The sequence below is a fragment of the Oncorhynchus kisutch genome, linkage group LG14, assembly GCF_002021735.2.
Source record: "Oncorhynchus kisutch isolate 150728-3 linkage group LG14, Okis_V2, whole genome shotgun sequence".
In the NCBI taxonomy this organism is placed as follows: domain Eukaryota; kingdom Metazoa; phylum Chordata; class Actinopteri; order Salmoniformes; family Salmonidae; genus Oncorhynchus; species Oncorhynchus kisutch.
In genome coordinates, this window is record NC_034187.2 from 33,418,032 (window position 1) to 33,441,110 (window position 23,079).

The 23,079-nt window shown below is 42.4% G+C and overlaps 1 protein-coding gene across 7 annotated transcripts in view; it reads left to right on the plus strand.

Annotated features, from left to right (window-relative positions):
* Positions 1-849: 849 nt before the first annotated feature.
* The window catches only part of LOC109903936 (probable palmitoyltransferase ZDHHC14), a 96,922-nt gene continuing 74,692 nt past the window's right edge, over positions 850-23,079 (plus strand). Inside the window, exons 1-3 of one of the 7 annotated variants that reach the window (XM_020500957.2) lie at positions 858-1,330; positions 1,447-1,493; positions 5,050-5,359. In XM_020500957.2, the coding sequence (XP_020356546.1) occupies positions 5,115-5,359 (245 nt within the window). In that variant the 5' untranslated portion in view covers positions 858-1,330; positions 1,447-1,493; positions 5,050-5,114. Of the gene's footprint in view, positions 1,331-1,446; positions 1,494-2,040; positions 2,158-5,049; positions 5,360-23,079 lie in introns of those variants that run through there. The other 6 variants (XM_031788278.1, XM_020500959.2, XM_020500956.2 and 3 more) reach the window with 6 other exon arrangements.

Genomic DNA, 23,079 nt, shown 5'->3' on the forward strand with positions numbered 1-23,079 from the left:
AATTCGTATAATATACACATCGTATAATTTCATCTGTCCCATTATGGCATCTGTGAGAGAACAGGCAGCGCCATTGAGGCCCTCTCCATTTTGAAGTGGTCCATTTTCTTCTTCTACTCCTTCTATGAGTTGGCAAACAAACAAAGGTGCATACTGCCACCTGGAATGTGTTGTTTGAACAGGTATAAAGACAATGTTGGCAATTTACAGTTATGGAATGTTTGCTCACGAGTATAATTCATTGGCTGACCCCTCCTGGTGACCTGGATGGAATAATGTGATCCTTCCTTAACCAGAGGAAGAGGCGAAGCGGGAGGGTCCACTCCAGTCAAAATCTGTCCAAGGCGGAATACAGCGATAAGCAGACCAATAAATAGACAGCCTGCCTTCCCTCCTTTGGGAGAATGACTCCCATTGTTAGGGCGGAGACAAGAACATATCGTCAGTATATACAGTATCTCTGCATTAACCCATATGAAATCCCACCCAGTTGACTACTTCAAAATGGTGAAAGTCCTCAACGAGCTTTTGGGCACCACAGTCCCCCATCTATCTACATAAGTATTCATTCCCCTGCTGGCGCCAACATAGTAGTAGACTAGAATTAAGGATCTAACAGGGTCTAATTTTCATCATCTATTGATCATATTGTTCTATTATTGAAGACATTAATGCTATTTTTTTTGTATCATTCAAGCATTGGACATTTGTTTTCATTTTCTATCCAGATGTGCAATCAATTATATAATGGTTCACTAGCTCCATTCCCCATAATTCCTGTTGCACAGCTATCCACTGACCAAAAAAAAAAAGAGGAGGAGCTGTGTGCTACGTATGTGGTAACGTTTTCTTGTTGCAATGAGCAGCGCAACGTGAGGGTGGCAGCAGTGGGAATACTTTCCCAACAATATAGCAAACACAGTGTGTGATATCGATGTTTCAGCAGCCTGTCTCGGAATAGTGTATCGCGCAAGCGAAGGAGTACGTGGCACAATGATCGGAATATCCTCAGATTTGGGATGTCTGTAGCTAGCTGGAAGAAGCGATCTTTCGTACTGCGCGCAACGACTACCCAAGAGAGCCAGGATGGAGCATATCTTCTAAACATCCCTCGCGCTATCTGCTGCGGTTGAAGTGGTGTGGCGTGGGACCGATGACCGTTCTATACGCTGACTTTCTATGAATGAAGCGTTTGGTGTTTTCAGACCAGGCATAAACGTTTTGTAATTCAGAGAGAAAGGATGATATTGGTTTCGACTGCAGTTCGCAACAAACCCGGATACAAGAGCGGAAAAAAGTGCCGTACCACAAGCAGTGTCGACTTACTTTGGTGAGCTGTCAGAGGGGTCGAAACACTAACGTTATAGGGATTAGGTTTCTGTGATGGTATGCCGCTGCTGATGTGACCGTAATGTTTGCTGAATGAAAACCGGTATTGGTTTACAGGAAACGACAGAACACTCAGAAGCCCCCCCACCCGAGTTTCAATACAAGTATGTTACAATGTCGTTAGCTTAGCTAGCTGCATTTTATTTTGTGTTGGTAGTTTGCTACTAGCTAACGTTAGCGGTCTATACCTAGCCGTAAAGTACATTTGCCGGATGATTTTCACGTAACATTAGTTAACGTTTGATTATTTGGTAATGTTAGCTAACTACACATTGTTACAGCGGTGATATGAACGCTTCTGTACATCCCGTTACATTAACTAACTAGTGTAAAACATAGCAGACAAACTTTCAAATAACCTATTCTTGGCGATACTTTAAGTTCTCAATTCGTGAGAAAATTCTATCTTATACATATGCGTGTCCAGTTGCAGGTGGTTCTCCAAAAAAACAGATGATAATATTCAGAAAAGTATCAAATCCACGTTTTGTAGAGTTACAAATGCCTCTTGCATGTCTGTAGATCTTTGTTTTGGTCGCGCTGTCATTTAGTTCCGCACGTGGCCGCGACTAGTTCCTGCAAAGATGCTGGGAAATGCAAGATCTCTGGCAACTAAAATGGCATGGGAACTCCTCACTCGGTGCCAAACGTGGATTTAATATATTTCTGAATATTCTCTGTTTTTTGGAGAACCACCTGCAACTGGGCACGACATGTATAAGAAACTTTTTGCCCGAATCGAGAGAATTAAATTATCGCCAAGAAGAGGTTAGTTAAATGTGCCTGCTATGCTTTACACTAGCTAACATATAAAGGTCTAAAGGAAAGGTTCACCCATTTTGAATGTTATATTGTTTTTGTGCATCTCTGAGTGATGTTCTAACGATTCCCTGGATCATTTAATGTTTTCATGCGTTTCTGAGTTATTGGCGTTCAAGCAGGCATAAATCCGGCAGGTATGACGTAGCACCGTGATAAAACCGCTCTCACTGCTCTGGAAGTTAATATGAATACGACTTTTAGATCGCAAAAACGTCTATCATACATGTCAGATTTCAATACTGTCCGATGTCATAACTCGGGAGAATGTCTTCTCTCAAATGAGCCATTGATAATATTTTTGCGAGTTTCCTACCTCGAGAAATGTGTTATTTAATGGAGGGCCTAGGGTGTATTGCTTGGTGCTGTTGCCACAGATATTATAGAAAGCACCTTGCGGCCCATTTACGTTGCATGGGCAACTTTTCCCATCTCCTTAAAAGTATATCCGCCGTTGCGAATGTTAGACTCCACTCTATTTATTTATTTTTATTTCACCTTTATTTAACCAGGTAGGCAAGTTGAGAACAAGTTCTCATTTACAATTGTGACCTGGCCAAGATAAAGCAAAGCAGTGAGACAGAGTTACACATGGAGTAAAACAAACATACAGTCAATAATACAGTATAAACAAGTCTATATACGATGTGAGCAAATGAGGTGAGATAAGGGAGGTAAAGGCAAAAAAAAGGCCATAGTGGCAAAGTAAATACAATATAGCAAGTAAAACACTGGAATGGTAGATTTGCAGTGGAAGAATGTGCAAAGTAGAAATAAAAATAATGGGTGAGGGAGATCGATCAGCAGGTTGAACATGGTGAGATTGTAGACTCCAACATTGATAGTGCAATTTGTTTAGGCGATTTTTACAGCTAACTAGCTACATTACATGCTGATATTGTCTTAGGTATTGTTGTGTTTAGCTACGTTTGCTAGCCAGCCAGCCAGTCCATTGTATTGCGGATTTTGTAGTCGACTTGAGCTGCAACAGATTTCCACAAAGATTTTCAATGGCGCTACCAACCTTATTATGACGGCGTATAACACAAAAATGAAACATTTGTTCACAAAAAACATTGTGCTCATTTATCGCTGTAAATTAAAGTAATAAGTGGTTTTGGGTGGATTGTTAGCTGCTTTTAGCAACTCTAAAACACTAGGGTTGCTGGGAATTAGCTTGCAATAAAAAGGAATAGTCCGCCGAAAACTATTTCAACTTACTGTGTCGATTGTCTGTAGCCTTGGTCCTTATGCAGGGAGGAATTTGATTAAAAAACACGATGGGACATAATTAAACAGAATTTACACAGGTGGGTCTGTTGTAGACCCGTGCAGTTCCTCAGTATGGTCAGTTCTGCTTTTTGTACAAGTGTGGTGCATGTGCAGGACTTTTATTTTGATGTGAGGTAAGTGGACAAGAAGTGGGTCTACAAAAGACCCACGTTTGGAAAGCCTGTTTAATTTATGTTAGTGTTAATTAGATGTGTCGTCGTCGTCCCCCCCCCCCCCCCCCCCCCCCCCTGCATAAACAGCAGAGTAAGCTGAAATTGAATTTTATTTCACTTTTGGCTTCCTGTGGACTATTTTTTTTATTTTTTTGTAAGATAATTCCGAGCAACGCTAGTTTCAAGTTTTAATGGCACTTGCTTAATTACAGTGAAATGCCTTTCTTTTAAGCTCTAACCCCAACAATGCAATAATCAATAACAATGTAATACTACAAATAATAAGGTATAACAAAAACACACAAGATATAAGAAGAACACACTAAAGTAAGTAAGCATACTATATACAGGGTCAGTTCCAATACTATATTTACAATGTGCAGTGATAACTGGATCAATAGAGGTAGATGTGTATAGGGGTAAGGTGAATAGGCCTCAGGATATATGATAAACAGAGTAGCAGCAGCATATGTGAGTGGGTGTGTGTAGTCAGTATAAATGTATGTGCATGTTATGTGTGTGTGAGCAAATGATGGAGTGAGTGTTTGTATGTGTGTTGGAGAATCAGTGTGCGTAGTGTAGGGCTCTGAGTATGCATAGAGAATGTGCAAAAATAATAAAATAGTCCGTGCAGCCATTTTGTTAGCTATTTAGCAGTATTATGGCAAAGGGATAGAAGCTGTTCGTGAGCCTGTTGGTGTCAGACTTGATGCACCGGTACCGCCTGCCGTGTGGAAGCAGAGAGAACAGTCTATGGCTTTGGTTGTTGGAGTCTTTAATGTTTTTCCGGGCCTTTCTTTCACACCGCCTGATATAGCGATCCTGGATGGCAGGGAGCTGTCCGAACCACTAGGCTGTCCGCACCGCGCTGGTGTGTAAATACTAGCGTTGCTAAAAGCAGCTAGGGAATGGAAGCATTCACCTTTCACCGCCATAACAATGTGTGGCTAGGGCCAAGGAAATTAAACAATTCCTTGCTAGTTGCTAGCTAGCTAGTGAAAAGTTTCAAGCATGTGAGAAGCTGTCACTTGTAGCTAGCTAGTGGGTAGCCAAGTAGGTCTGGTTGTCATACTAGAGAAATGTGTGTGTGCTGAGATTTAGCTACATGAACTCATAAAACATTAGCTGTCTGATTAAACATGACTTCTTAAATGGTAGCTAGCTAATCTTATAAATCCATACAACCTCATCAGCAATAATAAAATGAAAAGTGATCCTAAAGTCAGACTGGTCCCAGATCTGTTTGTGTTGTTTTGCCAACTGTTGTTCATTGTCTTTTTGGCATGACAGCAACCATAGGAGTTGGCTCGGGCTGTATACACCACCCACAGATCTGGGACCAGGCTATAATCAGACCACTTTCTTTCCAGTAACATAATAGTTGCTTTCATTACAGCGGCGCTTGTACCCCCTGGCCCTGGACTGCTTCAACTGTTGGGGGATCTCACTGAGTGACCATTGATGCTGCATCTCAGGGTTGCTGAGCCTATGCGAGAGTGCGAGTACAGCCAGATCAGCACTCGCAGCTCGACCCCGATGGAGACTCCATACAAGAAGAGGACCCCAAAGAGGAGGAAGTGGCAAGCCTTCCCAGGGCGGAATAAATTTTACTGCAATGGGAGGATCATGATGGCCAGGCAGACAGGGGTCTTCTACCTTACCCTTGTCCTAATTCTCGTCACAAGCGGACTCTTCTTCGCTTTTGAGTAAGTAGCTAAAGGTTTTGCCCTTTGATTTTTGCCATCGTTTCTTTGGCCATGCCCACTTTGCCTATGAACTGGGCATTGGGGCTGTCTGGAGTTTTGGTGTGCTGTAGTTAACAAAGAGCCAGGGTTTATGGCCCAACCTGTCACTGTGTATTAGCCAGGGGTGGCCTGCATGTGGATGAGACTGTGGCTCTCTCACTCACTGTTCCTCAAGGTACTCTTTCACCCTGAGCTGTCGTATTGAGCAGCATCTTGGAGTTGGCAGAGGGTTTAAAGCCTTTTCATTCCGTTAGCTCAGCTATAATGTTTAATCTTAGACATTTTTCTGGAAGTGTCATGGCAATTAATTAGAGGGTAGATACTGTAGCGTAGGTAGGCTACTTGTCTTAACTCTCATTCATCATTCTTACTGACAGCCAGGACAGCCTACTTGATGTCCATTTGCCTCTCGGGTTAGTAATCATGGTAACACTTGCCTAGTTTCTTTTGAAAAGGCGTGGCTGCTCTTGTTTGTCTGTCATAGTCACCGCCTCTTTGTTTGAGTGACTGCACTATACGATACTTGTCCATGCATGTAGATTGGGACGACAGGTAGCCTAGTGGTTAGAGCGTTGGGCCAGTAACCGAAAGGTTGCTGGATTGAATCCCAGAGCTAACAAGGAAAAATCTATCATTCTGCCCCTGACCAAGGTAGTTATTAACCCACTGTTCCGTGCGCCGATGACGTAGATGTTGATTTAAGGCATTTCAGTTGTACAACTGACTAGGTATCCCACTTCCCCTAGACTGCATAAGCCTTAAATGGTCAGTCCTTTCCAAATAAATGTATTCCAGTTTCATTAGCATTTTTGTTCTAGACAACTCCTCTTCCCTCATTCTTTCTCTCTTGCGTACACACACAGCAACACACACGTAATCCAAACCCTATCCATTCTAAACACAGCAGTAAGAAACAAAAGTATATGACTTCTCTGAAGTACCAGATTTCCCCAGCCCGGACTGGTTTACCCTGTTTTTAGGAAACTTCTACAGATCTGTCAGACTTGCTTGTTTTACAAGCATTCTACTGCACCTGCCATAACATCTGCAAATCTGTGTACGTGACCAATAAAGTTTGATTTGATTTGTTGTGACACATTGTTTACTTCATGTGGTGAAGTGTGGAGCCTGTAAAGCCAGAGAGCTGAGTCCCCACTTCTCCTCTCTCACACTGTCCCTGGCTTTATAACAGTGCTTGCTGCATCTCAGCAGCAGGACAACCTGTCACCCCGGGGGGTCCACTGACTCTCCTATTTTTCATCATTTTGTAAATTGACTCCTACGTCCCATGGAGTACAGGGATGTCTCAGTAGCTCTATGTTGGACCAGTCATCCACTCTCCCTGCTAGTCCTGACGAATCATTCCTTGTCACAATCTGCTTCTTTTCCTACCTTGGCTTGGATGTTGTTGCTGATTCAGGACAGGCAGCTTTTCTCACTAGGGGTTCCGTATGCATGATCAAGACCTGGGTATATTGGCAGATATTCTTTGTCATATCAATGTAAAAACCTTTTCCATGTTGTCATTTCTGCTAATCCTGACCTGCTGCCGGTTCCATTCCGTTAGTAGTGCTCTGCATTATGTGAGAGATGTTGACCTCCTGCCTTCCACCAACTTTATCAGCTAGACTTGTGTAAACCCACCTCAGTGCCGTCACTGTCATAACCCCAGTCGCCAAGAACAACTCCATCCACACACCTGGAGAATACTAGCTGCTTCCTAGTGAAACACCCCTTAATTTCTGCCTGCCTGCCCTGCCCAGTTGAACGGCCACTCTCTCTCGGTGTCGCCTGCTGCCTCTGTTTGTTATCACTACAGTTTTCCGTTCACAGGAACAGCAGAGGACGACGGAGAGCTCAGTACCGTAGGCTCAGTAATGTCGCATCTCCTCTCTCCAGACCTGCAGGCCACCTGAGTCCTCCTGACTATCCTCTCTGTCCACCCCTGTTCAGCTGAGAGGACCCAGCTATCTATCGGACAGGGTGCTAGTCAGGACATTGAACCTGCTCACTGTGGTTTGCTGTCCTCGACTTTAATGTGTCTAGATTTGCTGTGTATTTCCTACCTTTCACAGGCCGGTGCTAGTCCAGCCCAGGGCATTGTCGTGAACGTCTAGCATAATCCCTATTGGTGCCTGCCTGGCTGCCATAATGCTAAACCCTCATTCTCCTTCAGATGCATATCATGAACAAGGTTGAAGGTGTGTTGTAGCCAAATGGCAGAGGCTTGGTTGTCTTCCTGTCACTAGCCTTAAACTCACATCAGAGGTCCAGTCTGGTGAGGTCATCCATTGTTCCTCTGCGTTCTCCAGACTTCCTTCCAGTTGGTGGAGAGAAAGCGGAGATGTATGAAGCAGTAAAGCTTGGAAGGCAGCAGGAAAAGCAGATGTGGTCTTCATCCCTCTTATTGTCCCCCCATCTCAGAAAGAGATACTCGGCTATTTATGTATGGTAGGCCCTCTTAGTGAAAGCCAGACTCTGGTCTGTTTATTATTCTGTTCTGTTGCTCCCGCCCAGACGCCCATGTGCTCTGTTGCAACTTGCACGTGTTCCCCCTTTCCCCCTGTAAAAGTTTTACCCAGACAAATGTTTGAAGTAGTTATTTTGAGGCACTGTAGTTCATGTCCTTTAGAAAGTACTGTAGGCCTTGTTCCACAGTACTTCCCGTTGTCCAAGGAGATGGTCTGAACTCTTGTTTGTCTATAAAAAACTATTCTGGACTGAACATAGGCTTATTTATTTAAAGCAGCTAGCTTGTGACACTGCACAAATGAGGTGTGTGTGTGTGACATGCAGCAAATCATAATAGATGGCACGCAAGATCCAGTGACTCTCTCTCAAGCTTGCTCTTGCCCTCGCTCGCTTGCACACCCGCTCCCGCCCTCTCTCACTCGTGCCCTCTCTCCTCGCTCTCTGTTGATGCTTAGCTCAGACAACTATGGTTGCTATTAGACTCGCTGCTTTGTCTCGCTCTCTGAAATGTGTGCAAGACTGAGAGATGCAGATCCCCCTTTGTTTGTTTGCCACATTGTCTCGAGAGTAAAATATACATCTACCACATGTGGCGTGCAAGTCTGTGTGTGCAGGGATGGAATTGTTTATTGAATTTACGGGGCATTTCTGCACCCTCTGACTTGTATAATCGGGTAGGTGAGTGTACATTCGTGTGATTCTCATGTGTGGTTGCGTGGGTATGTGTGTTATGGTTGCCCACTGTGTGACCTCATTCTGAATGTCATCTCTCTGTGTGACATTCTGAATGTTTTACTTCAATAATAAGGAAGGCCAGTTCCTTCCTGCCACACAGCAGCAAAAACACGCAGCGCAACAGTTAGGCTACTGCCAGGGATCGCATGATGATGTAGTGACCTAACGCTAATTTCAACTAACACATGATGACTTTGCATTTGGCGAAATGTAAGGGTAATGGAAATGTTTAACCAGTTGTGTTATGGTGAGTATGTTTAGTGTGGCTTTTGAGTGGGTGTTGGCAAGCAGGATCTTGTTTTACACACACACACACACACACACACACAAGGGATGTGACAAATGGAAAAATGTTCTTAACATTTAAACTGACCGTAACAAATAAAAATAATCCATAAATATAAAAAACATAAAGGAAGTGATAATTCTGTGTGAATTATTGAATTATGTGAATAATGGATAATATGGTCCTATTGTGTATGGTGTTCCTATGCTAAGGGTTAATTACATTTTTTCTACCACAGTCAGGCTGAATATCAAACTCAACACTTGGCCCCTAAGCCCTTTTAACTCAACACTTGCTTTTATGTTCGATAGTGATCACTCGAGTCTTCAAGTGTTTTGGCCAAAATTAGCATTGAGACGATGCACACTCGATGTCCCAACTGGCACTTATCAATATTCCAACATTCTGAATCATTCACAAGCATTGTTCACCCACGACTTGTCTTGTGCGTGACTCACTCACTATGAAACACGAGCACTTGGGCCGACGGACACACATGCGGACACGCAATATTTCTTCCATGGCAAAAGTGAAAACACGGAGCAGATAACTCTTTGGCCCTTTAAATAAAAAAATAAAAAAACCCTACTGTATGTAAAATATTTTGTGCTATAGTTTAGAAATGGAAATAAGTGTGCCTCTGGATGACAATTTCCAACATTAGGGCTGTTTTCCTAAAGAAGTTAAATTTGATTTGTGTTTTGTTTCCTTGTCACAATACTATCAAGTATCACGGTACTGGTGTCGCCCCAGCTCTATATGGCAACCGGGGAGTAGGGGCAAACTAGTGTTTCAAAAGGAGTGGATGCATGGAAAGCGAATCGGCTAATTGGGCAGATTTATTGCCACTCGACCGTGGCTAGTTGCACGACGAGTCGATAATCCGGTGCGAATGACTAGTGCGCTGGTGTTGTATCCACATGCCTGCCGAACTGAGGTGCTTCCTACTGGGAAACTGTATCACGGTGTCGCCGCCGGCGTTACCTAACATGGTACTTTTTCCCCCTCCCTCCCATGGTTTGATTTGAACTAGGATAGCAGCCTATGCAAGAAATAACTAATATTGATAACCGTCTAGACGTCACCTTGATACATGTACAGTCTACTACTCAATGGGGAGGGCATGAATGGCAATAACACCGGGACACAGTGCCCTTTGTTCCCGCTTGCCAAGCCCTACTGTCACTCTGATAGTGGCTAATGGCCAGTGTTTTTATTACATTTTTTATTTATCTGTTATTTTACCAGGTAAGTTGACTGAGAACACGTTCTCATTTACAGCAACGACCTGGGGAATAGTTACAGGGGAGAGGAGGGGGATGAATGAGCCAATTGTAAACGGGGGATTATTAGGTGACCGTGATGGTTTGAGGGCCAGATGGGGAATTTAGCCAGGACACCGGGGTTAACACCCTTACTCTTACGATAAGTGCCATGGGATCTTTAATGACCTCAGTGTCAGGACACCCGTTTAACATCCCATCTGAAAGACGGCACCCTACACAGGGCAGTGTTCCCAATCACTGCCCTGGGGCATTGGAATATTTATTTTTAGGCCTGAGGAAAGAGTGCCTCCTACTGGCCCTCCAACACCACTTCCAGCAGCATCTGGTCTCCCATCCATATCAGGGTGACAGTCACAGTAAGCACATGCATACAAGCAACAGTACTTTTAATAAAAAATAAACAACTGTCTGTTTTAGAACTGAAAATGTAACATTTATTTTTGGGAAACTAACTATGAAATTTGACTGACTGGTGCACGGTATAGCAAACATGTTTTTTTCTGTAGAACAAACTGTTTGGTACTAGAATTGGACACTTTCAGTACTTTTGTCAAATGTGTCTTCCGTCGTAAACTGAGAGGATCAAGTCTGTCTCAGTGCAGCCGTTGTCCCCACACGAGCGCCTCTGTGCATGCCTCTTGCCTGCTCAACGTACTTGTTGCTAGAGCTACCACTGCACTGGGAATCTGGTCTGCATCATGTTCGTGTCCCACTCATGCTGCACAGAAGTTAAAACACTTGAATAATTCAACATGGCATGTTGAAACTGTAGTGTTAATTACTGTTCACAAAACAATGTCAATAGAGGCTAGAACACTTTACAATGCAAGAAGATACCGGTAGCTTCCAGCTTTGTAGGCTAATTTCCTTGCTAGCTTACAGTTGAAGCTAACATCAATTCACATCCCTGGTACTTTGTTTGTGATAATATGCTAATTACTTTCTTTGTATTTTAGTTATCAGTAAAAACAGTTCTCAGAGCAGGCTCAACTTGTCATTTATGGCAGTTGGACAAGTTGTGTCTGCTCTGAACTGTTTTTTACTGATAACTAAAATGCAAAGAATTCAGGTACTGACCTTCCTGATCCATAGGTGAAAAGCAGGCTCTACTCTGTGTAATTAGCAGACTTACCTTTTCGGGCAAGTGACCATAATCTTCGGTCACTGTTTGCTCGTCGTGCTGAAGTGCTCTGTCATTATTCAAATGATCCCGTAGAGCATCGGCTGTAGCTATCCAACCCAGTGGTGAATCATACCCTCTCATTTTCAGGGCATGGCTGTGACTGAGCAGGCAGCAGCCAGGTAGCTCTGACAGGATGGCTTGGTTACTCTGACAGGATGGCTTGGTTACTCTGACAGGATGGCTTGGTTACTCTGACAGGATGGCTTGGTTACTCTGACAGGATGGCTTGGTTACTCTGACAGGATGGCTTGGTTACTCTGACAGGATGGCTTGGTTACTCTGACAGGACGGCTTGGTTACTCTGACAGGATGGCTTGGTTACTCTGACAGGATGGCTTGGTTACTCTGACAGGATGGCTTGGTTACTCTGACAGGATGGCTTGGTTACTCAGTGGGGTATGGAATAGGATTAAACTCGACTTTCATTTGTTATAGCCTAAGAGTTATTGAGTTTGACAACGTTTGCTGCATTTCTGTAACATCTCATTGTCCATCTCCTTTTTCAGAGATTGTTTGTAGAATAATGTCAGGATGCCTTTTTGTTACAGACACTGGGGCGGCAGGGAAGCCTAGTGGTTAGAGCGTTTGACTAGTAACCGAAAGGTTGCAAGTTCAAACCTCCGAGTTGACAAGGTACAAATCTGTCGTTCTGCCACTGAACAGGCAGTTAAAATGTCTGAAAATAAGAATTTCTTCTTAACTGACTTGCCTAGTTAAAGGTAAAGTAAATAAAAATAGTATTGGGATGTATGTTCCCAAGATGAGACTAGAGCTAGGCCTTATTGAACACCCCAGGCAAAGCATTTAATAGCAAGTTATTGCTAGGCCTTATTGAACACCCCAGGCAAAGCATTAATAGCAAATTATTGTAACTGCGTCCATCAGAATACAGCAGGTAAAAAATCCCTCAGCCAAGGATGTTGGGAATAGTTGTTTTTTTATTACAAAGGTGCATTATGTCGCTTCTCTCGGAACACAGGGCAGAACTAAGGTAATATGTTTTGGAGGACTATGCAAAGGCAGAACTCCTGAAACTGGTAAGTCAATCCCTCCAGGGGCAGCCAAATGCAGGCTATTGTGAAAGAGTTCAGTATGCTTCTGAAGGCAACTTTTTGGCACAGCCACACCCGCAACACACACAGTTTCCTGAGAATAAAGCACACGCTTTCCTGAGAGGGGGAGTTTGTTCTATGCCTACATAAAGTCTCTCAATGAGTCAGCAAGAAACCACTTACAAGTGTCACCTGCCCTTTTGAAAAACATCCTGATTGAACTTAACCTGTCTTTCACTGCATCCCAACCATAGAGTTCAAACTGCTTTTCAATACTGGATTTAATTGACACATTTGCCACTTGCGTTGCATAACTGGTCAGTGAACAATGACTAAGTGAGGTAGAATACTAAACTATGCTAAAGGTCATCCAGCCTCATCTGTGTGTTTAGCAAACATTTCCCTGTTTGGACAAGTCGTTCCTAACGGGTCACTTCTTGTCATGTACTTTCCTGTTTCTCTCTTTCCTGCGAAGCCGAAAGAGGCTAATAATCTGGGTCAGATGGTTTAGACCCTTTAAGGTTGCTGCCCCGATCCTCGCCAAGCCTATCTCCAACCTTTTTAACCTGTCTCCTTTCTGAAGAGGTTCCCATTGCTTGGAAGGCAATTTGTCCTTTATTTAAACTGTGAAAGGCCTATTTTTCTATTTTGCCCTGTTTATCAAAAGTGTTGGAAAAATAATCAACTGACTGGCTTTCTTGATTTCTGTAGTATTCTCTGGTATGCAATATGGTTTCCGCTCAGGTTATGGATGTGTCACTGCAACCTTAAAGGTCCTCAATGACGTCACCATTGCCCTTGATTCTGAACAATATTGTGCTGCTATTTGTATTGACTTGGCCAAAACATTTGATACCGGTAGACAATTCCATTCTTGTTGGTCAACTAAGGAGTATTGGGGTCTCTGAGGGGTCTTTGGCCTGGTTTTCTAACTACCTCAGAGTGCAGTGTATAAAGTCAGAAAATCTGCTGTCTCAGCCACTGCCTGTCACCAAGGGAGTACCCCAAGGTTCAACATACCGTTGAAGTCAGAAGTTTACATACACCTTAGCCAAATACATTAACTCAGTTTTTTCACAATTCCTGACATTTAATACAAATAAAAATTGGTTGTCTTTGGTCAGTTAGGGTCACCACTTTATTTTAAGAATGTGAAATGTCAGAATAATATTAGTGAATGATTTATTATAGCTTTTATTTCTTTCATCACATTCCCAGTGGGTCAGAACTTTACATTTAGTCAGTATTTAGTCAGCCACCAAAATCCCAGAACCACACGGAGGGACCTAATGAATGACCTGCAGACAGCTACGTGGTTCTATGGCGTTAACACATGCTTACAATTGTTTGTACCGATGAACGTGGTACCTTCAGGCGTTTGGAAATGGCTCCCAAGGATGAACCAGACTTGTGGAGGTCTACAATTTTTCTTTCTGAGGTCTTGGCTGATTTCTTTTGATTTCCCCATGATGTCAATAAAAGTTTGAAGGTAGGCCTTGAAATACATCCACAGGTACACCTCCAATTGACTCAAATTATGTCAATTCGCCTATCAGAAGCTTCTAAACCCATGACATTATTTTCTGGAATTTTCCAAGCTGGTAAAGGCACAGTCAACTTAGTGTATGTAAACTTCTGACCCACCGGAATTGTGATACAGTGAATTATAAGATAAATATTCTGTCTGTAAACAATTGTTGGAAAAATTACTTGTGTCATGCACAAAGTAGATGTCCTAACTAGAGGTCGACCGATTAATCGGAATGGCCGATTAATTAGGGCCGATTTTCAAGTTTTCATAACAATTGGAAATCGGTATTTTTGGGCGGCGATTAAAAATAATATATATATATATATATATATATATATTATTTATTTTAAATTTGTATACCCTTTATTGAATATTTATTGAACTAGGCAAGTCAGTTAAGAACACATTCTTATTTTCAATGATGGCCTAGGAACAGTGAGTTAACTGCCTTGTTCAGGGGCAGAACGACAGATTTTCACCTCGTCAGCTCGGGGGATTCAATATTGCAACCTTACAGTTAACTAGTCCAATGCAATAACGACCTGCCTCTCTCTCATTGCACTCCACAAGGAGACTTCGCGAATGCAGTAAGCCAAGGTAAGTTGCTAGCTAGCATTTAAACTTATCTTATAAAAAACAATCAATCATAATCACTAGTTAACTACACATGGTTGATGATATTACTAGATATTATCTAGCGTGTCCTGCGTTGCATATAATCTGACTGAGCGGTGGTAGGCAGAAGCAGGCGCGTAAACATTCATTCAAACAGCACTTTCGTGCGTTTTGCCAGCAGCTCTTCGTTGTGCGTCAAGCATTGCGCTGTTTATGACTTCATGCCTATCAACTCCTGAGATGAGGCTCATGTAACTGAAGTGAAATGGCTAGCTAGTTAGCGCGTGCTAATTGTTGTTGTGTTGCTGGTTCGAGCCCAGGGAGGAGCGAGGAGAGGGACGGAGGCTATACTGTTACACTGGCAATACTAAAGTGCCTAAGAACATCCAATAGTCAAAGGTTAATGAAATACAAATGGTATAGAGGGAAATAGTCCTATAATTCCTATAATAACTACAACCTCTTACCTGGGAATATTGAAGACTCATGTTAAAAGGAACCACCAGCTTTCATGTGTTCTCATGTTGCACTTTTACTTTCTTCTCCAACACTTTGTTTTTGCATTATTTAAACCAAATTGAACATGTTTCATTATTTACTTGAGGCTAAATTGATTTGATTTATGTATTATATTAAGTTAAAATAAGTGTTCATTCAGTATTGTTGTAATTGTCATTATTACAAATTAATAAATACAAATGTGGCCTATTTTTATTTATTTATTTCATTTATTTATATTTTTTTAAATCGGTATTGGCTTTTTTGGTCCTCCAATAATCGGTATCGGCGTTAAAATCATAATCGGTCAACCTCTAGTCTTAACCGACTTGCCAACACGCTTCCAAAACAAAGATCATGTGGTTTGGTAAGAAGAATGCCCCTCTTCCCACAGGTGTGATTACTACCTCTGAGGGTTTAGAGCTTGAGTTAGTCACCTCATATAAGTACTTGGGAGTATGGCTAGACGGTGCACTGTCTTTCTCTCAGCACATATCAAAGCTGCAGACTAAAGTTAAATCTCGACTTGGTTTCCTTCATCGTAATCGCCCCTCTTTCACCCCAGCTGCCAAACTAACCCTGATTCAGATGACCATTATACATCGGCGGGTAAGGGTACTCTCGAGCGGCTAGATGCTTTTTTTTTTACTATTCGGCCACCAATGCTCCTTATAGGACACGTCACTGCACTCTATACTCCTCTGTAAACTGGTCATCTCTGTATACCTGTCGCAAGACTCACTGGTTGATGCTTATTTATTAAACCCTCTTAGGCCTCACTACCCCCTATCAGAGAGATCTACTGCAGCCCTCATCCTCCACATACAACACCCGTTCTGCCAGTCACATTCCGTTAAAGGTCCCTAAAGCACACACATCCCTGGGTCGCTCCTCTTTTCAGTTCACTGCAGCTAGTGACTGGAACGAGCTGCAACAAACTCAAACTGGACAGTTTTATCTCAATCTCTTCATTCAAAGATTCACTTACTGACAGTTGTGGCTGCTTTGTGTGATGTATTGTTGTCTCTACCTTCTTGCCCTTTGTGCTGTTGTCTGTCCCCAATAATGTTTGTACCATTTTGTGTTGCTGCCTTGCTATGCTGTTGTCTTAGCTCTCTTATCTAGTGTTGTGTTGTCTCTCTTGTTGTGATGTGTGTTTTTGTCCTATATATATTTTGTTTGCATTTTTTTATCCCTGGCCCCTTCCCCGCAGGAGGCCTTTTGGTAGGCTGTCATTGTAAATAAGAATTTAGTTCTTAACTGACTTGCCTAGTTAAATAATGATGAAATAAAATTTAAAAAATCTGTCAGCCAGGCTCAGTCCAACCAGGCAGGAATCAAGTTTCAACTCTCTCTTTGTCTGTTCTCCCCTCTCATCCCCAACACCCCCAGTCGGTCGCTGACCTTCTCATGCTACCCGTGTCTATTCACTTGGATGGGGGTAATTGAGTGTGTTGCATGTGTCGGCGGATTATTACTACTAACACATTTTGAAGGATTTCACGCCCACATGCACAAATGCACTGCAAGGCTTTGATTTAGTTCCACTGGGAGCACATCTTGATTTAGTTCCACTGGGAGCACATCTTGATTTAGTTCCACTGGGAGCACATCTTGATTTAGTTCCACTGGGAGCACATCTTGATTTAGTTCCACTGGGAGCACATCTTGATTTAGTTCCACTGGGAGCACATCTTGATTTTGTTCCACTGGGAGCACATCTTGATTTAGTTCCACTGGGAGCACATCTTGATTTAGTTCCACTGGGAGCACATCTTGATTTAGTTCCACTGGGAGCACATCTTGATTTAGTTCCACTGGGAGCACATCTTGATTTAGTTCCACTGGGAGCACATCTTGATTTTGTTCCACTGGGAGCACATCTTGATTTTGTTCCACTGGGAGCACATCTTGATTTTGTTCCACTGGGAGCACATCTTGATTTTGTTCCACTGGGAGCACATCTTGCCCAAATAATGTGAGAAACAACTTGAACATGACAACAAATACATACCAGCTTTCACTGTGTTTAACAGACAAACTATATCAGTCACGGTAAGTTCAAGCCTTTCACTGTGTTTAACAGACAAACTATATCAGTCACGGTAAGTTCAAGCCTTTTGTGCAATTAAGTGCAATGAGAATGCAATCAAACATAATGTTGACAAAGCTCTGAATCCATAGGCTATAGTTTAAAAAGTAATTAATATCTTCTGCTTAAGGTCACGAAGGCTGCTGCTTTAATGGGCTAAGCGCAGAGTAATCAATGGACCTTTTCAGCAATGTTTGATAATAACTTGCTTATTGGCTAACTAGCCTGCTGAATCATTTTCATTCTGTTCTGCAAATGCAGCGTTCAGTGCTTTCTTTTACATATCAGCTGGGCAATTCCATGGTAACGGAAATGCTCTGAGACTTAAGATTTTTCACTTAAATTGTCTGCCAAACAAAAACCATGATTTCAAAGTTTAACAAACCATTCAACTCTCTGCACAAGGACTACTTTTTAACAATTTACACTAACAATTTACATAAACACATTTACTGGATGAACTATGCAGATGCAAGTTTGGTAACAGAATTTCTGTAAAATTTCCCTCTGTTTATTTGTCCACGTTTTCCAAAAACTTAAATATCTGCTCCAAATTAAGATTCAACGATGTCTGCAGAAAGAATGGGGTGTCAGCTATGACATGTCATGTTTACTTAGAAAAATCTATTTTGGTTATTGAACTACAGTAAGTGAAGTGGATTTACACCTGGTAACATTGAACTACAGTAAGTAAAGTGGATTTACACCTGGTAACATTGAACTACAGTAAGTAAAGTGGATTTACACCTGGTACCGGAATGTTATCATGGGTCCCTGATCTGTAACTGCATAATTATGGATGTCATTCTTTTCATGGTGGTGTATCCTGAATAGGTACTCAAAGGTATAAATATGCAATATCCTCCTTTGCATATTTGGGTATTAATCTACACACTGGCTATTATTTTAATGAGCTCTGCCTCCAAACAAGAATACATTTGTTTGGACCGGACCATATCTGAAAGAATCAAAGACTTCTATGTTTAACAAGTTTGTACAGCGCAGTAGAGTACAGCACAAAGCAGTAGATTGTTGTGTACTGTACTGAACTCTACTGTACTCTGATTAACTATACTCTACTTTTCTTTACTGTGTTGTACTGTACTGAACTATACTCTACTTTTCTGTGCTGTACTGTGCTGTCCAAACATGTGAACCCAACTGTGGTTTGTGACTACTATGATTTTCCATTGTAGTCAATTTAATTGCAGAAATTGCGTTACAGATTTGGTAACGGAAATTAGAGTTTTTTGCTCATGAATGATCAGAAACACAAACTAATTGATAGGTCTACCTTTTACTTGTTACTTCTAAGTACTTTCATTACTCTCCCTCTTAAAATATATTTGGGTTTTTGGTAACGTAATGTCAAGGCACAAGGCATGTTTCATAAACTGACAGAAGGCAGAAATGTATAAGAAAGCTACTGTAAATATGTGTTATTAGTTGGCAGGGATCTTTAACATCGATGTATTTCTAATATCTTCAGACTTTTTTTTTTGATGGATGTTTTCTAAGAACGCTTTTCTGTTTGAACAGAAATCAAAGCATTTGCTTATGCCTATTTTTTTGTTTAAAGTGATGTATGTACCGTCGTGGCCAAATTTTGAGAATGAAACAAATATACATTTTCACAAAGTCTGCTGCCTCAGTTTGTATGGTGGCTATTTGCATTTACTCCAGAATGTTATTGAGAGTGATCAGATGAATTGCAATTAATTGCCAAGTCCCTCTTTGCCATGCAAATTAACTGAATCACCCCAAAAACATTAACACTGCATTTCAGCCCTGCCACAAAAGGACCAGCTGACATGTCAGTGATTCTCTCAGGTGTGAGTGTTGACGAGGACCAGGCTGGAGATCACTCCGTCATGCTGATTGAGTTCGAATAACAGACTGGAAGCTTCAAAAGGTGGATGGTGCTTGGAATCATTGTTCTTCCTCTGTCAGCCATGGTTACCTGCAAGGAAACGCGTGCAGTCATCATTGCTTTGCACAAAAAGGGCTTCACAGGCAAGGATATTGCTGCCAGTAAGATTGACCCGAAATCAACCATTTATCGGATCATCAAGAACTTCAAGGAGAGCGGTTAAATTGTTGTGAAGAAGGCTTCAGGGCGCCCAAATAAGTCCGGCAATTGACAGACCGTCTCCTAAAGTTGATTCAGCTGCGGGATCGGGGCACCACCAGTACAGAGCTTGCTCAGGAATGGCAGCAGGCAGGTGTGCGTGCATCTGCATGCACAGTGAGGCAAAGACTTTTGGAGGATGGCCTGGTGTCAAGAAGGGCAGCAAGGAAGCCACTTCTCTCCAGGAAAAACATCAGGGACAGACTGATATTCTGAAAAAGGTACAGGGATTGGACTGCTGAGGACTGGGGTAAAGTAATTTTCTCTGATGAATCCCCTTTCCGATTGTTTGGGGCATCTGGAAAAAAGCTTGTCCGGAGAAGACAAGGTGAGCGCTACCATCAGTCCTGTGTCATGCCAACAGTAAAGCATCCTGAGACCATTCATGTGTGGTGTTGCTTCTCAACCAAGGGAGTGGGCTCACTCACAATTTTGCCTAAGAACACAGCCATGAATAAAGAATGGTACCAACACATCCTCCGAGAGCAACTCGAGGCAGGTGGACAAACAAATTCCAAGCATTGATTATGCAAAAATGGGCTGCCATCAGTAAGGATGTGGCCCAGAAGTTAATTGACAGCATGCCAGGGCGGATTGCGGAGTTCGTGGAAAAAAAAAAAGGGTCACTGCAAATATTGACTCTTTGCATCAACTTCATGTACTTGTCAATAAAAGCCTTTGACACTTATGAAATGCTTGTAATTATACTTCAGTATTCCATAGTAACATCTGCAAAAATATCTAAAGACACTGAAGCCGCAAACTTTGGAAATTAACATTTGTCATTCTCAACTTGGCCACGACTGTACAATTGAAGTTGGATGTTTACATACACTTAGGTTGGAGTCATTAAAACTAGTTTTTCAACCACTCCGAAAAATGTATTGTCAACAAACTATAGTTTGGACAAGTCGGTTAGGACATCTACTTTGTGCATGACGCAAGTAATTTTTCCAACAATTGTTTAGACAGAATATTTATCTTATTTCACTGTATCACAATCTGGTGGGTCAGAAGTTTACATACACTAAGTTGACTGTGCCTTTAGACAGTTTGGAAAATTCCAGAACAGAATGTCATGCTTTAGAACCTTCTGATCGGCTAATTGACATCATTTGAGTCAATTAAAGGTGTACCTGTGGATGTATTTCAAGGCCTACCTTCAAAATCCGTGCCTCTTTGCTTGACATCATGGGAAAATCAAAAGAAATCAGCCAAGATCTCAGAAAAAAATGTGAACCTCCACGAGTCTGTTTCATCCTTGGAGCAATTTCCAAACGCCTGAAGGTACCAAACAATAGTATGCAAGTATAATCACCATGGGACCACTTAGCCGTCATACTGCTCAGGAAGGAGAAGCGTTCTGTCTCCTAGAGAAGAACGTACTTTGGTGCGAAAAGTGCAAATAAATCCCAGAACAACAGGAAAGGACCTTGTGAAGATGCTGGAGGAAACAGGTACACCATTATCTATATCTACAGTAAATAGAGTCCTATGTCAACAAAACCTGAAAGGCCACTCAGCAAGGAAGAAGCCACTGCTCCAAAACTGGCGTATAAAAGCCAGACTATGGTTTGCAACTGTACATGGGTATGAAGATCGTACTTTTTGGAGAAATGTCCTCTGGTCTGATGAAACAGAAATAGAACTGTTTGGCCATAATGACCATCGTTACGTTTGGAGAAAAAAATGGGAAGGCTTTCAAGCCGAAGAACACCACCCCAACAATAAAGCACGGGGGTGGCAGCATCATGTTGTGGGGGTGCTTTGCTGCATGAGGGACTGGTGCACTTCACAAAATAGATGGCTTAATAAGGAAGGAAAATTGTGGATATTTTTTTATTTCACCTTTTATTTAACCAGGTAGTCCAGTTCTCATTTACAACTGCGACCTGGCCAAGATATAGCAGAGCAGTGCGACACAAACAACATCAGAGTTACAAATGGAATAAACAAATGTAAATGAGGTAAGATTAGGGAGGTAAGGCAATAAATAGGCCGTAGTGGCAAAGTAATTACAATTACTGATTAAACACTGGAGTGATCGATGTGCAGAAGATAAATGTGCATGTAGAGATACTGGGGTGCAAAGGAGCTGAGGGATGAGGTAGTTGGATGGGCTATATACATATGGGCTATGTACAAGTGCAGTGATCTGTGAGCTGCTCTGACAACTGATGCTTTAAGTTAGTGAGGGAGATATGAGTCTCCAGCTTCAGTGATTTTTGCAATTCGTTCCAGTCATTGGCAGCAGAGAACTGGAAGGAAAGGTTTCCAAAGAGGAATAGGCTTTGAGGGTGGCCAGTGATATATACCTGCTGGAGCGCGTGCCATGGGTGGGTGCTGCTATGGTGACCAGTGAGCTGAGATAAGGCAGGGCTTTACCTAGCAAAGACTTATAGATGACCTGGAGCCAGTAGGTTTGGCGACGAATATGAAGCGAGGGCCAGCCAACGAGAGCATACAGGTCACAGTGGTAGGAATTAATGGGGCTTTGGTGACAAAACAGTTGGCACTGTGATAGACTGCATCCAATTTGTTGAAGTGAGGGTTGGAGGCTATTTTATAAATGACATAGCCAAAGTCAAGGATCGGTGGGATAGTCAGTTTTACGAGGGTTTGTTCGGCAGCGTGAGTGAAGGATGCATTGTTGCAAAACAGGAAGCCCATTCTCGATTTAATTTTGGATTAGAGATGCTTAATGTGAGTCTGGAAGGAGAGTTTTGCAGTTTAACCAGACATCTAGAATATGTGGACAATTACAAATAACTAAGTCAGAACCGTCCAGAGTAGTGATGCTGGACGGGCGGGCAGGTGCGGGCAGCAATCGGTTGAAAAGCATGCATTTAATTTTACTTGCATTTTAAGAACAGTTGGAGGCCACGGAAGGAGAGTTGTATGGCATTGAAGTTCATCTGGAGGTAAGTTAAGTGTCCAAAGAAGGGCCAGAAGTATACAGAATGGTGTCGTCTTCGTAGAGGTGTATCAGAGAATCACCAGCAGCAAGAGTGACATCATTAATGTATACAGAGAAAAGAGTCGGCCCGAGAATTGGACCCTGTGGCACCCCCGTAGTGACTGCCAGAGGTCTGGACAAGAGGCCCTCTGATTTGACACACTGAACTTTATCTGAGAAGTAGTTTGAACCTGGCAAGGCAGTCATTTGAGAAACCAAGGCTGTTGAGTCTGCCGAGAAGAATGAGGTGATTGACAAAGTCAAAAGCCTTGGCCATGTCGATGAATACGGCTGCACAGTATTGTCTTTTATCAATGGCGGTTATTATATCGTTTAGGACCTTGAGCGTGGCTGAGGTGCACCCATGACTAGCTCGGAAACCAGATTGCATAGCGGAGAAGGTACGGTGGGATTTTAAATGGTCGGTGATCTGTTTGTTAACTTGGCTTTCGAAGACCTTAGAAAGGCAGGGTAGGATAGATATAGGTCTGTAACAACTTGGGTCTACAGTGTCTCCCCCTTCTGATGAGGGGGATGACCGCAGCAGGTTTCCAATCTTTGGGGTTGGAAAATGACTTAGACCTGGTTGAACAGACTAGTAATAAGGGTTGCAACAATTGCGGTAGATCATTTTAGAGAAGGTCCAGATTGTCTAGCACAGCTGATTTGTAGGGTCCAGATTTTGCAACTCTTTCAGAACATCATCTGTCAGGATTTGGGTGAAGGACAAATGGGTGGGGGTGGCTCTGGGGGGTGCAGGGCTGTTGACCGGACCAGGTGTAGCCAGGTGGAAAGCATGGCCAGCCGTAGAAAAATGCTTATTGAAATTCTCAATTATCATGGATTT